Genomic DNA, 21,207 nt, shown 5'->3' on the forward strand with positions numbered 1-21,207 from the left:
TCCATGTGCCGCAACTAAAGATCCCACATGCCACAACTAAGACCTGGCACAGCCAAATAAATAAATATTTTTAAAATACAAATAAAATAAAAGATCAATAGACTGCCCTAACTTTAATATAACAAAGACATCGAAGGAATATATATAGTATAATAGAATGTGTACGTAAATGCGGAGCACAGGCAAAGAGGAGACATTCTGAAATTGGCAGATACTTGGACCCATCTGCAGAATCACTGAATGTAACACCTACAGATGCCACGGATGTGGGAGGGATAGCAACTCAAATACAGCAGCAACAGGCTGACGTTTCAGAAGTGGGGATCAGAGCTCCTGAAAGATTAGGGAAAAAACCCATGTATATATAATTCCACCATTGTATAAAATAGTTGCATTCTTGGGAAAGTCACTATGTATTAAACCAAGCCCTCCCAAAACCCTCTGGGTCATATGTAAAATGCAATTAAGTCCTAAGCTCAGATGATCATAAACAAGGTTTTTCTCTTATATAAATGCTCAGCAGACGCTCAGAAGTCAGGCAGACTCAAGAGAATTCTTACCGCTCAGGCCATTGTATGTACACGTCAGGACCCCTAGCCCCCACCTACCCACCACCAGCAGCAGCCCCCAACGCTGAGAACTAAAGCTGCCGCCGTCCATTTCCAAAATGCCAGCTAGGGGACAGTGTTGCCCCTGCTGAGAAAGATGGGTCAGAGTTTACCAAGAGAAAATGCGGGTAGGAACTCAGGAGAGCTGTGTTTGTTACTGAGCACACTCACGTCCTTGGTCATTGGTGGAAAAAGTAACGGTGGCTCAGCTGGAAGAGATCAGCAGTAAATCAGCACCTCCCAGGATTTGGGTCTGGAAGCAGTGGTCCGGCCAGGTCTGAGATCACACTGAAAGGGAAAGGCAGACACTTACCTCCGATACGCTCTTGCGTGGGTCACCCCTGAGTACATCATTTACACAACACCTCTTTATTGGGCATCCTACCTGTGCCAGGTGCTGGGGATACCGTCTCTCCCTTCAAGGTTTGGCCCCTAGTCTAAAGGAGAAGAGTGTCACATGATTACCCTACAGTCTAGTGGGGTGACGATGGAGAGCCACACGTGCACTTGAGCCTGCTTGTGAGGAAACCTCCTGGAGAGGCCACAGCAAGATAGGTCTCCTGGGATGCGTGGAAGTTAACAAGCTAAAGCAGAGGGGATCATCGTGGGTAGGGGAGAAGGGCTCGACCTCAGGCTGCAAGCCACAGCTCTGACAGGCTGTTATAACTGGGTTAGGAGCTGGGAAGCGGGCCGGGTGTGTGAGGCTGGGATGGAGCCAGGGTGACATGATCAATGCCCCACCACGTAGCCCTTGAGGTGGGTTCTCTGGGGGCACAGAGCACCTCACCAACACCATCCCTTCAAAAGCACCCATGTTATATTTGATGTCACACTGTTCGCATGTCTGTGTCCCCCCAAAACTGCAGATCTGGGGAGGGTGTAGACCTTCCTGTTCCAGCACACGGGAGGTCCTCCATAAATGTTTGATGATGAATCTGTGAATTATCCAGGGCTGCGGAGACTCCTGCTTCTCCCCTGTAGGGCTGAGAAAGAAGAAAGCGGAAAGGTTGTCATGGCCCCCAGGCCCCTCCCCAGCATTTAGCTTTGTACCTTGTGATGCCCTTCTTCTCATCATCTTGTACCTTCAGAGCGTCGTAAAGGAGCAAGACCCCTCCACACAGAAGGAGCAGGTGACCTGACCAGTCTAACGGGGCTGACCCCGTTTCACTTTTAAATTGACCACTTGGCAGGAATTGCTCCATCCAATTCATTGTGCATCAAAATGCAATGGAAGTAGGCAAATCCACTGAGACAGAGCGCACTGGTGGTTGCCCGCAGCCAGGCAGAGAGGGGCCTGGGAAGTGACTGCTCATGGGCACAGAGTTTCCTTGTGGGGGGATGAAAATGCTCTGGGACCAGATAGCAGTGATGGTTGTACAACATTGTACATGCACTAAAAGCCTCTGAATGGTTCACTTTAAAATGGTGAATTGTATGTTTACTTTACATTTAAATTTGTTTAATGCAGTGGGGACAGAACAGACTGTATCTACCACGTGGGTAGAAATTTCAGGTTGGGGTGCAAACTTCCAGTTATAAGTTAAATAAGTCTTGGGGATGTAACGTACAGCATGGTGACTGTGCCGCACATTTGAAAGTTGACGAGAATAGATCTTTAAAATTCTCATCACAAGGAAAAAAATTGTTACTATATGTGGTGATGGATGGTAACTAGACTTACTGTGGTGATAATTTCACAATATATACAAACATCAAATCATTTACACTGTACACCTGAAACTAATATAATGTTATAGGTCACTTATACCTCAATTTTTTTTAAAAGGCAAAGAAAACTCGCAGACCGGAAGGATGCAGCAGGGGTCCTGAACCGTGGGAATCCGCGTGTGCCTTTTGCTCAGGGGCTGCTCTTCTCCTGTGACTAACAGGCCCTCTCTCATCTATATTCAGGACACGCACCGAGGACTCTTCATCCAGCAGCTGAGACTCACACAGAACCTGCAGCCGAGAATCAAGCTGAAGCTGTTCGGCCACTCGGGGTCTGGGAAGACCACCCTGGTGGAATCTCTCAAGTGTGGGCTGCTGAGGAGCTTCTTCCGAAGACGCCGGCCCCGGCTCTCCTCCACCAACTCCACCCGGTTCCCACCCTCACCCCTGGCCTCCAAGCCGGCAGGTAGGCACCCCACCAGCCCCTGTCTCTCCACTGGGTACTTCCAAGGTCAAGGTCTGGGAGGAGGTGTGGCTTTGTTTGGAGCCCTTGGCCTGAGACTGACCGGTTCCCGCCGCCTTGGTGGCTTCCAGGTGTGGTCCTCCCGTCTCTTGGCCAGTGAGCGCACCCTGCCCTGGTGCTAGCGAGGAAAGGGCCTCACTGAAATCACGGTCCGCAATCACAAGCGTGCAAAATAGCACAATCGTGTTCTGCTCGGGGACTCTACCCTTGAAGACACAAAGAGCTTGTTTGGACTGACATAGGTTCAAGGTTGCACGGATGGAATATCAGCCCGCAGAACGGGTCCTCACCCCTTATGCTTTCTTCTTGGAATGCTGCGGGCACATCCAGGAATGCAAGAACACAGAGCCACAAAACTGGGTGCACGGGGAAGCCCGTCCTCGTGTATCTGGAAGTGGGGTGGTGGCTTTGAAAGGCTCCTTAATGGCTTTTCAGTGAGCCCGTCTGTTCACCTGGACCCTAGTTGGGAAGCCGATTTTGCCGTCTGCCTCCACCTCCCACAGACACGAGTATCAACGGGTTCACACCCGGAACTCCAGGGTGGCCTGTCCCTCCCCAGGGAGAAACACCTGCAGTGAGCAAGAGGAAATGGTGCAGTCTGGGGTGTCATTTTTCCTAAACCCACCCTTTTAGAGTGAGGAAATTAAGGTTTTCAAAGATAAGAATAGAGACCTTCAGAGAGTTTCCTAAACAATGTCGATGTTGAAGCTCTGTGCCTCAGACTCACTTTCTGTACATATTATGAAGGTGTCATATCTGTTCCCTAGGATGAAAACAAATGTTTTAAAGTTTGTGTTTCTATGTAATTTCTCTCTCTACGAGGAAGGATGTCTGGGCAGCATTAGCTGGAGTGAGGGACAGCTGACTGAGATCTGCATGCCCCTTTCAACTTCTTCCCTCTGAACACAGTAATAGAACTGAAATTAGGGGAAGAAGTGTAACCAAAATGGATATACAATTAGAATGATTACAATATTGCTAACACGTGTTGCTAATGCATACTGAGTACTAACTGTGTGCCAGGAGCTGGGCAAAATGTGGTACGTGTGACACCTCATTTAATCCACGTGACAGGCTTATTGGCATTTTTACCACCCTTTTACTGAAGCCTTGAGGGGTCAAGTAGACTGCCCGGAGTCACACAGCTGGCGATTCATGAAGTGTCTGGCTTCTGAGCCAGGGCTTATTAATGATACTTATAACTCCGTCTGACTTGGGGCATATTCGTGCTCATGTTTTCCATTTTCCACTGTAATTTTGCTCAATTTCAGTATGTAAGATAGGTCTACACCTTCTCAGAAGCCAATAGTTTTCCAGGTTTAATGATTAAGTTGAGCCTCTTACGTGTGGACCAGGCCAGTATTGCTTCAAGGTTCAAAGTGAGCTTCTCTAGCAGTTCCTCGTGTCACCCCTAGAGGGAACCAGCTCTCTCCTGCTGTGGGTTAAGGTCACTCCAATCTGACTCTGGGGGGATGGGGGGCAGAGGGGCAGAGAGACAGAAACAAAGAGCAGAGACAGAGAAAGACAAAGAGATGAGAGCTATCCAGATCTGTGACCTGGAATTTTTGTAAGTCGTATTGGATATGAATTTATGCCTCAGGAGCCCATGGGCTAAACTGAACCAGCCACATATCAAGTGACATCTGGGTTCCCCTGGAGGGAGAACGGCTCAACCCTCACCCCTCAGAAGTAATATCTCCATTCATCTTCCTTCTGGTCAATTTCCCGCATCTGGAAGAATCCAGAAGTAGATTCTTGATAAAATGCAGCTCAGGATGGCTGGATTATCAGCAAATCTCACTGTGTCCTTCAGCCAGGGCTTAGAGAAACTTGGGTCATGGGGCTGACTGACACAAGATTCTCTCGAGGACAACAGGTGCTCTGGACCAGGTGAGCCTCCCCACTACACTCAGCAGAGAGAAAATTAACTCGAGGCGCTGGGAAATAAGGTCAGAGGTCAGCAGCCTGGTGAGCTGCAGCGTTCTGTGTAGTATGAGGGGAAGGAGAAACACTGAATTAACTTCCAACGTTTAAAAGTCAAGATGTCTGGACTTCCGTGATGGCACAGTGGTTAAGAATCCGCCTGCCAATGCAGGGGACACGGATTCGATCCCTGGTCCGGGAAGATCCCACATGCCGCGGAGCAACTAAGCCCTTGTGCCACAACTACTGAGCCTGCACTCTAGAGCCCACGAGCCACAACTACTGAGCCCGCGAGCCACAACTACTGAGCCCGCGAGCCTAGAGCCCGTGTTCCTCAACAAGAGAAGCCACTGCAATGAGAAGCCCGCGTGCAGCAACGAAGACCCAATGCAGCCCAAAATAAATAAATAAATAAAATCAAGATGTCTCACCTAAAAAGTTGGCTGTTTGGTTTCTTGTAACAAGTTGGTAGCTCTGGCCACACTGGATTCACATTTCCGCCTGGAGCCGGTTAGTGGAGAGGAGGGGCTACCCCATGTAGAGGGGCCCAGGCTCTGCATTTCACCCTGTCTCACACAGCGCCCTAACTCCAGGCGGGAGAGCTCAGGAGCAGACACCTCCACGCCCGTGTCTGAAGGTTTGCCCTGTGGCAGAAATGACATTTCAGGAGTGCATTGGAGTGTGTGACCCCTGGACTAAGGTCACACCTAGTTCATCCCAGAGCTGTCTGGCCAGAGCCAGGCAGCCTCCCGCAGGGCCCGGGCAAGGACGGAAGAGGCCCGCGCTGCTTCATGCCCAGGTGGCCTCGGTCTGCTCCGAGGGGGTGGGTGAAGTTTCTATCCAGACAACCCCTGCAGGTGACAAGATTCGTCCGCGGTTCCTTCTAGTCCTGCCTGAGGCCGGGAAGAGCCAGGAGGCTCTGGAGCAGGCCCTCCGCCTGCCCTGCCCAGTGCGGGGCGAGCACACCCTGGGCTGAGGGAGCGCAGCAGCCTGCAGGGCCTGGACCCGCCAGTCCTCGACTGGGCCCGGCCCTAACAAAACAGCAGAAGGGAGTCCTGGAAAAGCAGCGTGGCACAAATAGGAAGCGCCAGGAGGGCCACCTGCGGGAGACCCGGCTGGAGGCAGCTGGCAGGCCCTAGGGGCTTCGTGTGCCGTAGGGGCATGGACAGAGCAGCGTTTCTTTGTTAGGCACTTGAGGAAAGCCTGCTCTGGAGTGTGGCCTCCAGGGAAGGAAGTCCGTCTCCAGAAACAGCAGCATTGTCCCTTCACAGTGGCATCGCTAGTGCCTGGGGGCCATGCTCTGCTGTGTCCCAGGCCAGAGCTCTGGACGCCCCTGACCTCTGCTAGAATGGTCAGGCCTTCTTCCTTTCCCTGGGAGAGGTGCCCACGTGGGCACATTTACATCACTCAGGCAGCAGGAAGGTCGTTTGCCTTTAGAAACGTGGCTTTGCGTCGCACTGGAGGCTAAAGGCTGAGCCACCAGCCAGGAGACAGGATGGGGTGGTGTGGGGACCTGGGGGCAGCCGCTCACGGCACGTGGCTGCCACGCACACACTGCCTTTGTGGCCAGCTGAGTGCCATAGCTGTTGAACTGTGGTTCTGCGGTAGGAAGGAAACCCCCGGTGCCAGCGGAGGAGCACGCGGCCAGAAAGATCACTGCAGGAGGCTGGCTGTTGCCTGCTCACCAGAGAGGAGCGTTTGCAGGAAGTCTTTTCTGACCAGGGTGCAAAAGCGGCTTCTCCCTCGGGGCCTGCCACTTTTTACCACTAGGGGTCAGTCGTTAGCAAAAAATGTTTCCTCCTATGATTTTTAATGTTTCCCTGTGAAATTGTTATTTTAATAATACTGTATACAAATTCTGTCCTAACCTTTCATCCTCCCAACAAAAACTGTCCGTGAGGTGCCGGAGTGCCTGTCATTTACCGAATCCGTTCTGGTCTCCCTCAGCAAGCCCCAGCCCACAGTGCCACTAAGACAAAGCTTATTCCCGACAGAGGTCGCCCCGGACACAGGTTTCCGGGCACAGGGAAATGGACAAACCCATTCTTGTGAAGTCGCATGGCTTTTCTCAGACTTGGACTAACAATCTCTAAAGAAATACACTAAAATGTCCATCACATTGGCCTAGAGAGTTGAGTCATTTTGTTTTCTTCTTTACATTTCTGTTTGCCAAGCTTTCTACTTTTATAACCCAGGGTGGTGGGGAGCTCCAGTTTTCTCCTCCTCCCTGCCAACGCCTTGGATATTCCCATTGTCCTGTCCTCAGTCTGAAGTCTTTGGTCTTTAAACAAGGGTTACCTTTGTGTTTGGATCACCAGTTTTAAAAGTCAGGTGGCCCAGGTGAAATGGTCATTTCTTTAGTCTCTTGCAGTGACTGTCACTATTAACTCTGAACCTAAGGTACGAACTATATGGTGCGATGCGGTTCACTGAGCCCCTCCCTGATGCACTCATGGAGGCTCCCCCTGCGCCCACCCCAGTTCTAGCCCTGAAGCGGAGAGGCCAGCTCTGCCTTCACAGTGCTGTCGGGGGTCTGTTGCGAGAGACGGGCAAAAGCCGGAAGGAGGTCAGGACCGAGGGCACACAGGGCACCGCTCCTGGCCCAGGGGACCCAAATGTGTTATTCAGCTGATTCCCCTACTCCACAAAGTTCTACCATTATTATTTATGTAATATTTTAAAAACTGATTCTTTTTATTTACTAAAAGACATAGGTTTGAAAGTGAAATCGCTAATGTCCTTACCATAAATGGAAAACCCATACCACTACTACCAATAAACAAAAATAAATGCAATGAACAGCAATATGATTAAAATCTAGCTATATACTGTTGCCCACTCCCTCTTTTTTTTTTTCCTGGAAAGAGGAAGAACATGCTTCCATCTTTTTCTTTTTCTTTTTTTTTTTATCGGGGTATAGATTTTTACACTCCCTCTTTATTAAAAGGGAAGATTAGCAAGGATTGAAGACATGCTAAAAACTTAATGTCACAAATTGAGACTTGCCCCTAGAGCAATTTAAAGACCTTCAAGGGGATTTTATAAAGGAATGGCCTTCTCACTGTGTGATTCAGCATTACTTAATGTCATGGCCTGCTACTGTCTAAGATCATTTTGCATTCAACCTAACAATCTCGTGTACCAGAGTGGTACTCATCTCATCTGTATCAGTCAGGGTCCTGGTGGAGATTTAATGAAAGTTCAAAGTCACAGGCACAATTCACAGGAACATATACAAGAGACGGTGAAGCATCCGGAGGCTAGGAACAGAGGGGAGCCATTAGTTACCACCCCTGAGGCTGAAAAGGCAAGAGGAAGAAGTCACGATCCTGGGAAAGCTGGAGCTCCAGGGGAGAAGCCGCCAGGGGGTCTAGGGTCAGAGACACAACTGGTATCAGAAAAGCAGCAGGCAGTGAGGAGGGAAAATATATAACTCGACCTTTCTCTCCTCCCAGCCTCTACAGTGCCTCCCATTGGTGGACCCTAACCGGAGGCAAATGGCAAGCAAGCCTGGGAGATGCAGTCCATGGGGTTAGCCACTCGGGACACAGAGCAGCACAGGAAAGGATGCGGGAGGTGGAGCAAACAATCAACACAATGTCCCTGGGAAACACTGCTGCCCGGCATACACGAGAGGCACACACACAAACCAGCCTGAAGCAGGGGTGGGGCAAGGACAGAGGGCAAAGTCTGGGAAGGAGGGCAGGGGGCAAGGTCTAACGTGCTTGCTCTCTGGCCTGCAGTTTCCGTGAGCATCAACAACCTGTACCCGGGCTGTGAGAATGTGAGCGTCAGGAGCCGCAGCATGATGTTCGAGCCGGGCCTCACCAAGGGAATGCTAGAGGTGTTCGGGGCCCCGTCCCACCACCCGCACTGCCCCACCGATGACCAGTCCACAAAGGCCATCGACATCCAGAACGCCTACTTGAACGGTATGGCTCTCCCACCCCAGATGGGAAGGACCTCGAGTTTCCCCCCAGGGAGCCTGGCCCAGCGGGCATCCATCACAGCCGCACAAAGGATGGAAGAAGGGCCAGCGCAGAGTGATTTTGGGAGTGACCCAGGACTGAAGCATGGCTGGTTAACACCCCCAAAAAGTAAAACTAAACCCCCTGGTGTCCCCAGCACCTGGCAAAACACTGGGCACACAGAGGTGCTTAATAAATGACTTGAGTAAATTAGTACATTTTTTACAATACTGCTGAACTTCCACCTGGATGGGAAATCTCATAAAATACGGTCCCACTAGCATTTTGATGTTCCCGAGTTTGAAACCCAAGTGCTGCTCCCCCGGAGCTCCCAGGGCCCCCAGCTGGGCCCAAAGCACTGGAACAGAAGCCTCATTGAGACACGGCCCGGAGCAGGGATAGAGCAGTTTCTCTGAGGCTAAGTTCCCACAGCTGTGAGGATTTTACGAGCTCGTGTTTATTAAAGGTCCTAGTATAATGTCTAGCAGGGAGAGGCTCTCAAAAAGTGGAAATTGGGAGCATCTTCATGAAGGCCCTTTTATTATACTAAACCCAGTGAAAAATAGAATACTCAGGGTGTTTACCTAAAGCAGTGGTTCTTAGACTCCAGCGTGCGCACCAGTCCCCTGGAGGGCATGTGAAAACACAGACTTGCCAGCCCGCCCTCGCGCGTCTGATTCAGCCCATTCTGGGGAGTTTCTTGGTAATGCTGCTGCTGGGACCAGGGACCCTAATAAAATAGAATTGAAGTCCGTGTGCATTCTGCTCTCTTAAAAGCTGAGTGTTCTCTGAGCTCCCTGGAGCAGAGCTGGCCCCGCAGCATAGGGAGAGCAGAAGTGTGCCCTCAGCACCCATCACCCCTACCCTCATCCCTCGACCTCCCCTGGCCTTATCCCCGTCCCACGTCTGGCTCCCAATGCTCCCCAAGCTCAAAGGGCCTATTTCTGTGTTCCAGAACTATTCACACTAAGGCCTTAACTGCCAGACTTAGAGGCCCATGCTCCCCAGGAGCACCTGTGCTCTAGAAAAGCCCTAGGGATCTTCCAAAATGACTCTCGACTGCAAAATTTCTGGCACGGGATAAGCACCAAGGGGAAAAATTAGGGAAAGGGAGGCTGAAATCCTATGACGTAAGTGGTCCTGCCTGGCTTCCCAGAGGCCAGTGGGTGGGTGGTCACTGACCTGGTGGGATGTGGCAGCGTAGAGGTGGCTGTGTCCATGTGTCTGGACAGTCGTTAGGAGGTTCCGGGTGCCTAGGAACTCCAGGTCAGAATCTCACCCATGACATTTGCGGGAAAAGCAGCCGCCCCCAGAGCTCCTGTGTGGGAGAGTGGGAGAGTAGCTGGCCCCCTACCCACACCCACAGCCTTCCTCCCCCCGCCCCTTCTGCTGCCTCCCCAGCAGAGGTGGCCTCTTGGACCCAATCTCCGCACAGTTCCTCTTACATCCTTCCTGTGCAAAGCTGCTCATCAATGACTGCATCTTACACCTATGCACGGCAGCCTGCTCCCTTCTGAGCGACCAAAACAGGTCTCTCACTCACCTGTGGAAGGTGAATTTAGTCACCATTTAACCAAAATTAAGGTTACATTTCATAGTGAATATACCAATACTTGGGGGTGAAAAACAAAATATATGTGTCCACGTACACCTTTCCATGTATGCTTATAGGCATGCATATACACACACGTGTGTGGGGTGTTACGTGTGTGTGTGTGTGTACCACTCTGCGGTATTATAAGTAGATGTGCTAGAGATAGAGATACAGATACAATAATGAAGGCATTAAGGAAAATGGATAAGCAGATACAGATATAAGTAGGTTTATGGATATAGATATTGTAATAGGCATGGATGTAAAAACAGACATAGACATAAGAAATAGGGAAATGTAAATATTCCATATGTAGAGCTATACTTAAGTAGATGCATAAATAAATAGATGAATGCTATGAATGTCACTGTCCCTACTGGTCATCCCTAAAGTGCTGAGAAAAACTGTGATTGAAATTTGGTGGTGGTGTTTCACAATCATAATCTTTCTTTTTCTTTTTCTCTGTAGGCGTTGGCGATTTCAGTGTGTGGGAGTTCTCTGGAAATCCTGTATACTTCTGCTGTTATGACTATTTTGCTGCAAATGATCCCACGTCCATCCATGTTGTCGTTTTCAGTCTAGAAGAACCCTACGAGATCCAGCTGAATCAAGTGATTTTCTGGCTCAGTTTTCTGAAGTCTCTTGTCCCGGTTGAAGAGCCCATAGGTAAGCCGAGGAGGAGGGCGTGCCTTTCCTGTCGGTCTCGCACCCTGGTCATGCCCGGATCCGACAGCTTGTGGCCAACAGCTGCGGGAACCCTTGTTCCTCCTTCCACTCTAGAAGTTTCCTAGGGCTCAGCTGTTTGTTTTGTTCTGCAAGGAGTTGTTTCATGATTGCATATTTCTGCCACAAAGACTCAATTCTGAGCAATTCCTTGAGAGCCATTTCTCACTTTCTTTCTATATTTTAGGGCTGTAGTCATTTTTGTTAGGTGCAAAGTGGGATACCTCCTTTGACAGCTACTGTGCCTTACCTAATGGGTACATAATTAATAGAATGAACTCTCCTTTGTTCTGTAGTTCCATCAAAAATGAAAGAAAAGGAACCATGATAACTGAATGCATTATCTTAGCCTTATCCCTAGAGGAAAAGACAGCATGGACGGACTTATTTTGTTCTTTTCATACAAAAAAAGAAGCAGCCTTCCCTGATGAAATGCAAACCTCAGCAGTCATTTTTTTTTGAAAAGCTTACAATAATAAAATAAATTGGGCTAATTCCCCTCAGGGTACCTCCAATTTTGCCTCTTTCTTTCTCATTCTTTTTCATGTTTTCGTTTTAAACATGCCCATAAGTGAGAGGCTCTCTGCCTGTGTGAACTGCAGGAGTCTCCCTTCTGAGCCATTTCTGTGCTGGTGCTGCATTCAGCGGGCTTGCTCTGGTCTTATAAAGGGTGTCCCCCTGGTCAGAGGTTAGATCTCTCCTCACCATGCAAACAAGGCCTATTTGGAGGAAGATCTGAGAAGCTGCCTTATGCCCTGTGGTCGCTTCTAGTTCACTTCAGAGCAATCTTCCTGGAGGCCCAGGAAATAGGCTCATTCCATTCTGGGCCAGGCCTAGGCCTTCCAGAGGTCACTCCTAGCAGCAGGCCTGGGGCCCTCAGGTCTGCGGGCAAAGTTGCATGTCCGCCTGGCAAGACGGCCCAGGCCTCAGGCAGAGCACCCAACCTCACCTGGGCAGGATGGAGGACCCACCTGTGAAACGGTTTGCTCTCTGCCCTCAGCCTTTGGCGGCAAGCTGAAGAACCCACTCCGAGTTGTCCTGGTGGCCACCCACGCCGACATCATGAACATTCCTCGTCTAGCTGGAGGCGAGTTCGGATATGACAAAGACACCTCGTTGCTGAAAGAGGTCAGGAACAGGTAAGTCGGCTGCTGCATCTTCAGGGGTGATACAGCCAAAGTCATGTGACCCAGAGAAAGGAATTAAAGAACTGAAAGGCCTCTTTGGCTTGGTCGAATTTTTTTTACCAAAGCCACAAATACACATAATAACAAATCAAACAGAAGTAAAGGGCACATAATAAAAATCAGCGGCCTTCTCACTTCTGTCCTCACCCCCGAGTACCACTGCCCAGAGGTAACTCCTTTTAGTTGTTTTATGTATTTTTTTTCAGCTCTAGGGAGGAATAATTGACAAGTGAAATTGTAAGATATTTAAATTGTATGAAGTGGTGATTTGATGTATGTATACAATGTGAAAGGATTCTCTCCATCTCGTTAATTAACACATCCGTCACCTCACCCATTTATCGTTTTTTTTTTTTTTTTTTTGGTGAGAACATCCATCAGTATTCCTCAAAATGTAAGTTGCAACCTGCTAGTGGATCATGAAATTCATTTAGGAGGTCTGGAGTGGAGTGGAGGGGAGAAGGACGTGATGGAAAATATCAGAGTGCATTTTGTGTCAAGTATTTTTGGAAAACGTTTTTTTCACTTATAAATATGGATGTGCACAGAATCACAATGTAAAAGTATCTATTTTTACTTAGTGTCTATCCCCAAAAAAGTTTGAACCTGCATTTCTGTTTAATATGCTAGTAATTTGAATTCTTGGTTTATCAACTGACAACACTTCTCTGTTATCTTCCTGATGTGAAAAATAGGGCTTCTACTAATATTTTAGATCTAAGGTGTTATTTCATACTCATCCCTCTGTTCTCACTCCATCAACCTGCAGCAGCATCTGTTCTCCTGCCTTGTAAAGTGAGTGCATTAGGCCTCCCCTTTCCTGCGTCGGGGGAAGCTGTTTCCCCCGTTTTGTGGAAGCTGGGGCGCCTGTCTGCACCTGGAGCAGGCGGTGTCCCCAGGCCTCCACCCCAGGGTGACATTACAGAGTCCAGCCAACAGCAGGTGCGGGGTGTCCCTGCAAGGCCACCAGAACTTCCTTGCCTCCCACCAGCCTTTTGGGCCAGCAGGAGCCTGGCCCTCTGTGGAAACACCCGGTGAGACTGCGTCACTCTGAGGCGGTCACTGCTCTTCCCTTAGGTTTGGGAACGATCTTCACATTTCAAATAAGCTGTTTGTTCTGGATGCCGGGGCTTCTGGGTCTAAGGACATGAAGGTACTTCGAAATCACCTGCAAGAAATACGGAGCCAGATTGTTTCGGTGAGTATACCTGGGGAGGGCTGGACCCAACCTTCCCCCGGACCATCCAGTGACCCGGGAGTTGGGCCTCTTTGTGTGGCCCTCTGGGTTTGGTCTGGTTTTCATGGGACCCAGCACGCAGTGTCTGCGTGGCCATGTTTTTATCCTGTTACCCTGGGGTAAGGAAGGAAGAGTAGAGAAACAAGGAGATGGCCTTGAGATGAAGCGTTGTTATGGACAAGGTTAGAGTGTATGAAATTCTGACAGTTTTGGTTGTTTGTTTAAAAGTAAAATTGTTTGTTGTTTGTTAGAAATTACAAAAGCAATTCAAAAGTGACTTTTTGTGAAATATTTGGGAAATGCAGAAAAGTAGAAAAACAGTCACCAACAAAATTCACTGAAGAGCATAAAATAATAGCTGTCCAAATGGAATGAGATGGTGTTCTTGGATGGCAAGATTTTATTACTAAGTGTTTCATTTTCCCAAGTTATATAAACTTTATACAGTTCCAGTTAGCATCTGAATGGGATTGAGGAGATTGGGTTTTTGTCTTAAAATTTCAATAGAAGAATAAATGAAACATGTTATAAAGGCTCTGTAATCAATAAACCAATAAATAACTGGAATAGATTAGTGAGTGTTGAAGTAAATCAGAACATCTGCAGAAATTTAATAGAGGACATAGATGTTATTTAAATTTAATGGGGAAAATGTTTATTTAATCAATGATCTGGCACAACTGGCTATTTGCCTAGAAGGAAACTAGGTTGAACTCCTGCTCACTACGTAGCCCAAAAATAGACTGTAGGCAGATTAAAGCTTTTAAATGTAAAAAATAAAGCAGTATCTTGATGGAAATGCAAGATAATTTATGTTTAAAATAACTTAGGAGTGCTTTGAGAAACCTTTTAAGCCAAGATAGAAAACCTCAGAAGTTTTCAAAGAAAATACACCAACATTTTGTCAAATACATTTGACAACATAGAAGCTTTTTCTGGCAAATAAATTCCGTAAACAAAGTTAAAAGGTGAGATAGATTGGGAAAAAAATATTCTCAATGCCCCTGGCATATAAAAGGTTGCTATCCATAATATTCAAAAAGCTGTCTGAAATGGGTAAGAAATGGGCAAATATCCCAATAGAAAAATCCTAAAAAAAAATGCTCCGGGGACTGTTCCTGCTTCTAAGCTCGAGTGTAACAGGGAGGACATGGCTCTCGCTCCCCTGCCTGGCAGGTGCCGTCTTTAGTTATAACTCACCGTTTGCCTGATAGAAGTGCCGTGCTTACAATACCAGGCTCCAGTTCTAGGCATGCTTTTGGAACTTTCAGGAACCCTCTCCTCCCTCGTGAAGCTTGACCCTCGCTTTCTAAAGGGGGCTACACTACGGCAGAGTCAGTGGGCAGGGGGTAAGCCTGGAGGGCCTTGGAGAACCTGGTCACGGAAACCAGTGGGTGGCGATCGGGAACAGTGGTCTGTGACCGGCTCAGCACCTGCTCACCAGGTGGGATGAGGGCCTGTGCTCCCTGAAGAGTCTTGAGCTGGGGTGTGGCTTCACATGATGTCTGCTTCACCTCCCGCACACCCCCAACTCCTGCGGTCGGGCAGATGACGCTCACCAAACAAACTGCCTTTATCCCTGGGAATACTGTTCGTTGAATAGGGAGTGGAATGTAGGGGGTGTAAAAGATGAGATTCGAGAAGGGACTGCCTGATTAATGATGCAGTGCCGTGTATGGCTCATGGGGCTTTTAATTAGGAAAGTGTGCTGATTATGAGTCTGTAACACAGACTGATTTATTTAACCAAGTTAAGAGATTAAAAACTCATTTCAAGGGCTTCCCTGGTGGCGCAGTGGTTGAGAATCTGCCTGCCAATGCAGGGGACGTGGGTTCGAGCCCTGGTCTGGGAAGATCCCACATGCCGCGGAGCAACTAAGCCCATGCGCCACAATTGCTGAGCCTGCGCGTCTGGAGCCTGTGCTCCGCGACAAGAGAGGCCGCGATAGTGAGAGGCCCGCGCACCGCGATGAAGAGTGGCCCCCGCTCGCCGCAACTAGAGAAAGCCCTCGCACAGAAACGAAGACCCAACACAGCCATAAATAAAAAAAATTTAAAAAAAAAACCTCATTTCAAGCCAATTACCAAGAATTAATCAAATTTGAAATATTTCAACAGTAATCCCCATGAATACCTAATTTACTGGTAAAAAGCCATTTAATAATGATAATGATACTTACTCTCTTTTCCTGTCTCTTTGTTCATAAAGTGGCCATCACCTGGCTGAAACCCTCACTCCAAGAGAGGGAGGGAGGAAAACATTAGGAGTTAGTGAACGTTAGTTAATTGAGTCCACAATTTCAAAGCCATTTTTTGTGAAGCCTTGCCATCTATTTAAAACGAGCAGTGGAAATGAAAGCCTCTATAAAATTTTATATTTGTTAAATAGATTCTGCTTAAAGGCAACACTGAAAAAACAAAACTGCCCCAGTACTTACCCAAAAAACACTGGTGCATCCAAAGAATTACATGCAACAGTGCAGATGTGAGCGGCATCGTTTTATCCCGGCTCCTCCTGAGTCCCCACAGCTGTGCGTTGACCTGCCTGTTCTGCATGTTCTAGGTCTGCCCTCCAATGACTCACCTGTGTGAGAAAATCATCTCCACGCTGCCCTCCTGGAGGAAGCTCAACGGACCCAACCAGCTGATGTCATTGCAGCAGTTTGTGTACGACGTGCAGGACCAGCTGAACCCCCTGGCCAGCGAGGCGGACCTCCGGCACATCGCCCAGCAGCTCCACAGTGCCGGCGAGGTGAGGGCTCCAGCCCTGGCAAGGGTCTGGGCGGGGGCCCTGGGATGCATTTCCAGTGTTTGAAGGTGGGATGAGCCACAGAGGCCGAGTGGCAACTGCCCACTACCCATGATGTTTCCAGATGTGTGACTATCACAGGAAGCCTCGAGTGATTCCCCGAACTGCGGTTCTTTGCTCTCCTGTTCACCTTAAGAGCTGTTGTTTTCTCTTGCTTTGGTTGGTTTGTTTTCCGGCTTCTCAGTTTGGGAGCACAGTTCCTGCTATGCTGGGTGACTGGGCCTCTCCTCTCTCTCCCTGGGGCAGCTGATGCTTAGCTGTGATTCCTGCAGTCTTCAGGATGGCTGCTCTCCATGGAGTGTATCAACTCCAAACAGACTTCTTGGCCTCACAGACAATCAAGAAATAGTAGTGACATATCTTCAGGGAGAGAGCATCTGGAGACACTAAGACACGGCAAGCAGTGATCCCCAGAAATGACCAAGAAATAGGAATCTCTCTTCCTGGTTCAGCTCTGGGGTGCAGTTTGGGAACCCTGTTCTAATTGCTTCATATGCTGCCTTTCCCTCTCAAGGGCGCATAGCCTTCACATTCTTCCATCATGTGAAATCAGGAGACAGTGTAAGCTAGTATGGGCCAAGAAGAACAGTTCTAAATATGAAAAACCAGAAGCAGTTCCAGGAATTTTACAAACCAGAAGCTTCCCTACCCAGTCTCAGGTACCATGTGGAGCCCTTGGCCATGGATTACATAGGTTTGAAATTCTACTTGAATCAAGAAGCCAGTGACCCTAAAAACTAGAGCCTCAAGCAGTGATTGTGTCAGTCTTTGAATTCCAATGAAACTACAGGCTAATCTACTGGCCCCTCCAGCAGTACTTTATCTTTTTTTTTTTTTGGTAACATCTTTATTGGAGTATAATTGCTTTACAATGGTGTGTTAGTTTCTGCTTTATAACAAAGTGAATCAGCTATATGTATACATATATCCCCATATTCCCTCCCTCTTGCGTCTCCCTCCCACCCTCCCTAACCCACCCCTCTAGGTGGTCACAAAGCACGGAGCTGATCTCCTTGTGCTATGCGGCTGCTTCCCACTAGCTAACTATTTTATATTTGGTAGTGTATATATGTCAATGCCACTCTCTCACTTCTTCCCAGTTTACCCTTCCCCCTCCCCATGTCCTCAGGTCCATTCTCTATGTCTGCGTCTTTATTCCTGTCCTGCCACTAGGTTCTTCAGAACCATTTTCTTTTTTTTTTAGATTCCATATATGTGTGTTAGCATACGGTATTTGTTTTTCTCTTTCTGACTTACTTCACTCTGTATGACAGACTCTAGGTCCATCCACCTCACTACAAATAACTCAATTTCGTTTCTTTTTATGGCTGAGTAATATTCCATTGTATATACGTGCCACATCTTCTTTATCCATTCATCTGTCTATGGACATTTAGGTTGCTCCCATGTCCTGGCTATTGTAAATAGAGCTGCAATGAACATTGTGGTACATGACTCTTTTTGAATTACGGTTTTCTCAAGGTATATGCCCAGTAGTGGGATTCCTGGGTCATGTGGTAGTTCTATTTTTAGTTTTTTAAGGAACCTCCATACTGTTCTCCATACTGGCTGTATCAATTTACATTGCCACCAACAGTGCAAGAGGTTCCCTTTTCTCCACACCCTCTCCAGCATTTATTGTTTGTAGATTTTTTGATCATGGCCATTCTGACTGGTGTGAGGTGATACCTCATTGTAGTTTTGATTTGCATTTCTCTAATGATTAGTGATGTTGAGCATTCTTCCATGTGTTTGTTGGCTGTCTGTATATCTTCTTTGGAGAAATGTCTAAGTCTTCTGCCCATTTTTGGATTGGGTTGTTTGTTTTTTTGACATTGAGCTGCATGAGCTGCTTTTACATTTTGGAGATTAATCCTTTGTCAGTTGCTTCATTTGCAAATATTCTCTCCCATTCTAAGGGTTGTCTTTTCGTCTTGTTTATGTTTTCCTTTGCTGTGCAAAAGCTTTGAAGTTTCATTAGGTCCCATTTGTTTATTATTGTTTTTATTGCCATTGCTCTAGGAGGTGTGTCAAAAGGTTCTTGCTGTGATTTATGTCATACAGCGTTCTGCCTATGTTTTCTTCTAAGAGTTTGATAGTGTCTGGCCTTACATTTAGGTCTTTAATCCATTTTGAGTTTATTTTTGTGTATGGTGTTAGGTAGTGTTCTAATTTCATTCTTTTACATGCAGCTGTCCAGTTTTCCCAGCACCACTTATTGAAGAGGCTGTCTTTTCTCCATTATATATTCTCGCCTCCTTTATCAAAAATAAGGTGACCATATGTGCATGGGTTTATCTCTGGCCTTTCTATCCTATTCCATTGATCTATATTTCTGTTTTTGTGCCAGTACCATACTGTCTTGATTACTGTAGCTTTGTAGTATAGTCTGAAGTCAGGGAGCCTGATTCCTCCAGCCCTGTTTTTCTTTCTCAAGATTGCATTGGCTATGCAGGGTCTTTTGTGTTTCCAAAGAAATTGTGAAATTTTTGTTCTAGTTCTGTGAAAAATGCCATTGGTAGTTTGATAGGGATTGCATTGAATCTGTAGATTGCTTTGAGTAGTATAGTCATTTTCACAATGTTGATTCTTCCAATCCAAGAACATGGTATATCTCTCCATCTGTTTGTATCATCTTTTTTCTTTCATCAGTGTCTTATAGTTTTCTGCATACAGGTCTTTTGTCTCCTTAGGTAGGTTTATTCCTAGGTATTTCATTCATTAGTATATAGGAATGCAAGAGATTTCTGTTCATTAATTTTGTATCCTGCTACTTTACCAAATTCATTGATTAGCTCTAGTAGTTTTCTGGTAGCATCTTTAGGATTCTCTGTGTATAGCGTCATGTCATCTGCAAACAGTGACAGCTTTGCTTCTTCTTTTCTGTCTTGGATTCCTTTTACTTCTTTTTCTTCTCTGATTCCTGTGGCTAAAACTTCCAAAACTATGTTGAATAATAGTGGGGAGAGTGGACAACCTTGTCTTGTTCCTGATCTTAGAGGAAATGGTTTCAATTTTTTACCATTGAGAACAATGTTGGCTGTGGGTTTGTCATATATGGCCTTTATTATGTTGAGCTAAGTTCCCTCTGTGCCTACTTTCTGAAGGCTTTTTATCATAAATGGGTGTTGAATTTTGTCAAAAGCTTTTTCTGCATCTGCTGAGATGATCATATGGTTTTTCTCCTTCAGTTTGTTAATATGGTTTGGTTTTTCTCCTTCAGTTTGTTAATATAGTTTATCACATTGATTGATTTGCGTATATTGAAGAATCCTTGCATTCCTGGGGTAAACCCCACTGGATCATGGTGTATGATCCTTTTAATGTGCTCTTGGCTTCTCTTTGCTAGTATTTTGTTGAGGATTTTTGCATCTATGTTCATCAGTGATATTGGCCTGTAGTTTTATTTCTTTGTGACATCTTTGTCTGGTTTTGGTATCAGGTTGATGGTGGCCTCATAGAATCAATTTGGGAGTGTTCCTCCCTCTGCTATATTTTGGAAGAGTTTGAGAAAGATAGGTGTTAGCTCTTGTCTAAATGTTTGATAAAATTCACCTGTGAAGCCATCTGGTCCTGGGCTTTTGTTTGTTGGAAGATTTTTAATCACAGTCTCAATTACAGTGCTTGTGATTGGTCTCTTTATATTTTCTATTTCTTCCTGGTTCAGTTTTGGAAGGTTTTGCTTTTCTAAGAATTTGTCCATTTATTCCAGGTTGTCCATTTTATTGGCATAGAGTTGCTTGTAGTAATCTCTCATGATCCTTTGTATTTCTGCAGTGTCAGTTGTTACTTCTCCTTTTTCATTTCTAATTCTATTGATTTGAGTCTTCTCCTCTTTTTTCTTGATGAGTCTGCCTAATGGTTTATCAATTTTGTTTATCTTCTCGAAGAACCAGCTTTTAGTTTTATTGATCTTTGGTATCGTTTCCTTCATTTCTTTTTCATTTATTTCTGATCTGATCTTTATGATCTCTTTCCTTCTGCTAAATTTGGGTTTTTTTGTTCTTCTTTCTCTAATTGCTTTAGGTGTAAGGTTAGCTTGTTAATTTAAGATGTTTCTTGTTTCTTGAGGTAGTATTGTATTGCTATAAACCTCCCTCTTAGAACTGCTTTTGCTGCATCCCATAGGTTTTGGGTCAACCTGTTTTCATTGTCATTTGTTTCTAGGTATATTTTGATTTCCTCTTTGAGTTCTTCAGTGATCTCTTCGTTATTTAGTAGTGTATTGTTTATCCTCCATGTGTTTGTATTCTTTACAGATTTTTTCCTGTAATTGATATCTACTCTCATAGCATTGTGGTCAGAAAAGATACTTGATATGATTTCAATTTTCTTAAATTTACCAAGGCTTGATTTGTGACCTAAGATATGATCTATCCTGGAGAATGTTCCATGAGCACTTGAGAAGAAAGTGTATTCTTTTGTTTTTGGATGGAATGTCCTATAAATATCAATTAAGTCCATCTTGTTTAATGTATCATTTAAAGCTGTGTTTCCTTATTTATTTTCATTTTGGATGATCTGTCAATTGGTGAAAGTGGGGTGTTAAAGTCCCCTACTATGATTGTGTTATTGTCGATTTTCCCTTTTATGGCTGTTAACATTTGCCTTATGTATTGAGGTGCTCCTATGTTGGGTGCATAAATATTTACAGTTGTTATATCTTCTTCTTGGATTGATCCCTGGATCATTATGTAGTGTCCTTCTTTGTCTCTTGAAATAGTCTTTATATTAAAGTCTCTTTTGTCTGATATGAGAATTGCTACTCCAGCTTTCTTTTGATTTCCATTTGCATGGAATATCTTTTTCCATCCCCTCACTTTCAGTCTGTATGTGTCACTAGATCTGAAGTGGGTCTCTTGTAGATAGCATATATACAGGTCTTGTTTTTGTATCCATTCAGCCAGTCTTTGTCTTTCGGTTGGACCATTTAATCCATTTACATTTAAGGTAATTATCGATATGTAT

At 46.2% G+C, this 21,207-nt stretch overlaps 1 protein-coding gene across 1 annotated transcript in view; it reads left to right on the plus strand.

Annotated features, from left to right (window-relative positions):
* DAPK1 (death associated protein kinase 1) overlaps positions 1-21,207 on the plus strand; it is a 210,118-nt gene that overhangs the window by 181,795 nt on the left and 7,116 nt on the right. The window contains exons 20-25 of the mRNA XM_068552835.1: positions 2,520-2,742; positions 8,466-8,654; positions 10,753-10,950; positions 12,008-12,146; positions 13,272-13,392; positions 15,994-16,182. Of these exons, the coding sequence (XP_068408936.1) occupies positions 2,520-2,742; positions 8,466-8,654; positions 10,753-10,950; positions 12,008-12,146; positions 13,272-13,392; positions 15,994-16,182 (1,059 nt within the window). The remainder of the gene's footprint in view (positions 1-2,519; positions 2,743-8,465; positions 8,655-10,752; positions 10,951-12,007; positions 12,147-13,271; positions 13,393-15,993; positions 16,183-21,207) is intronic.

Source organism: Eschrichtius robustus, chromosome 10 (genome assembly GCF_028021215.1).
Source record: "Eschrichtius robustus isolate mEscRob2 chromosome 10, mEscRob2.pri, whole genome shotgun sequence".
Lineage (NCBI taxonomy): Eukaryota > Metazoa > Chordata > Mammalia > Artiodactyla > Eschrichtiidae > Eschrichtius > Eschrichtius robustus.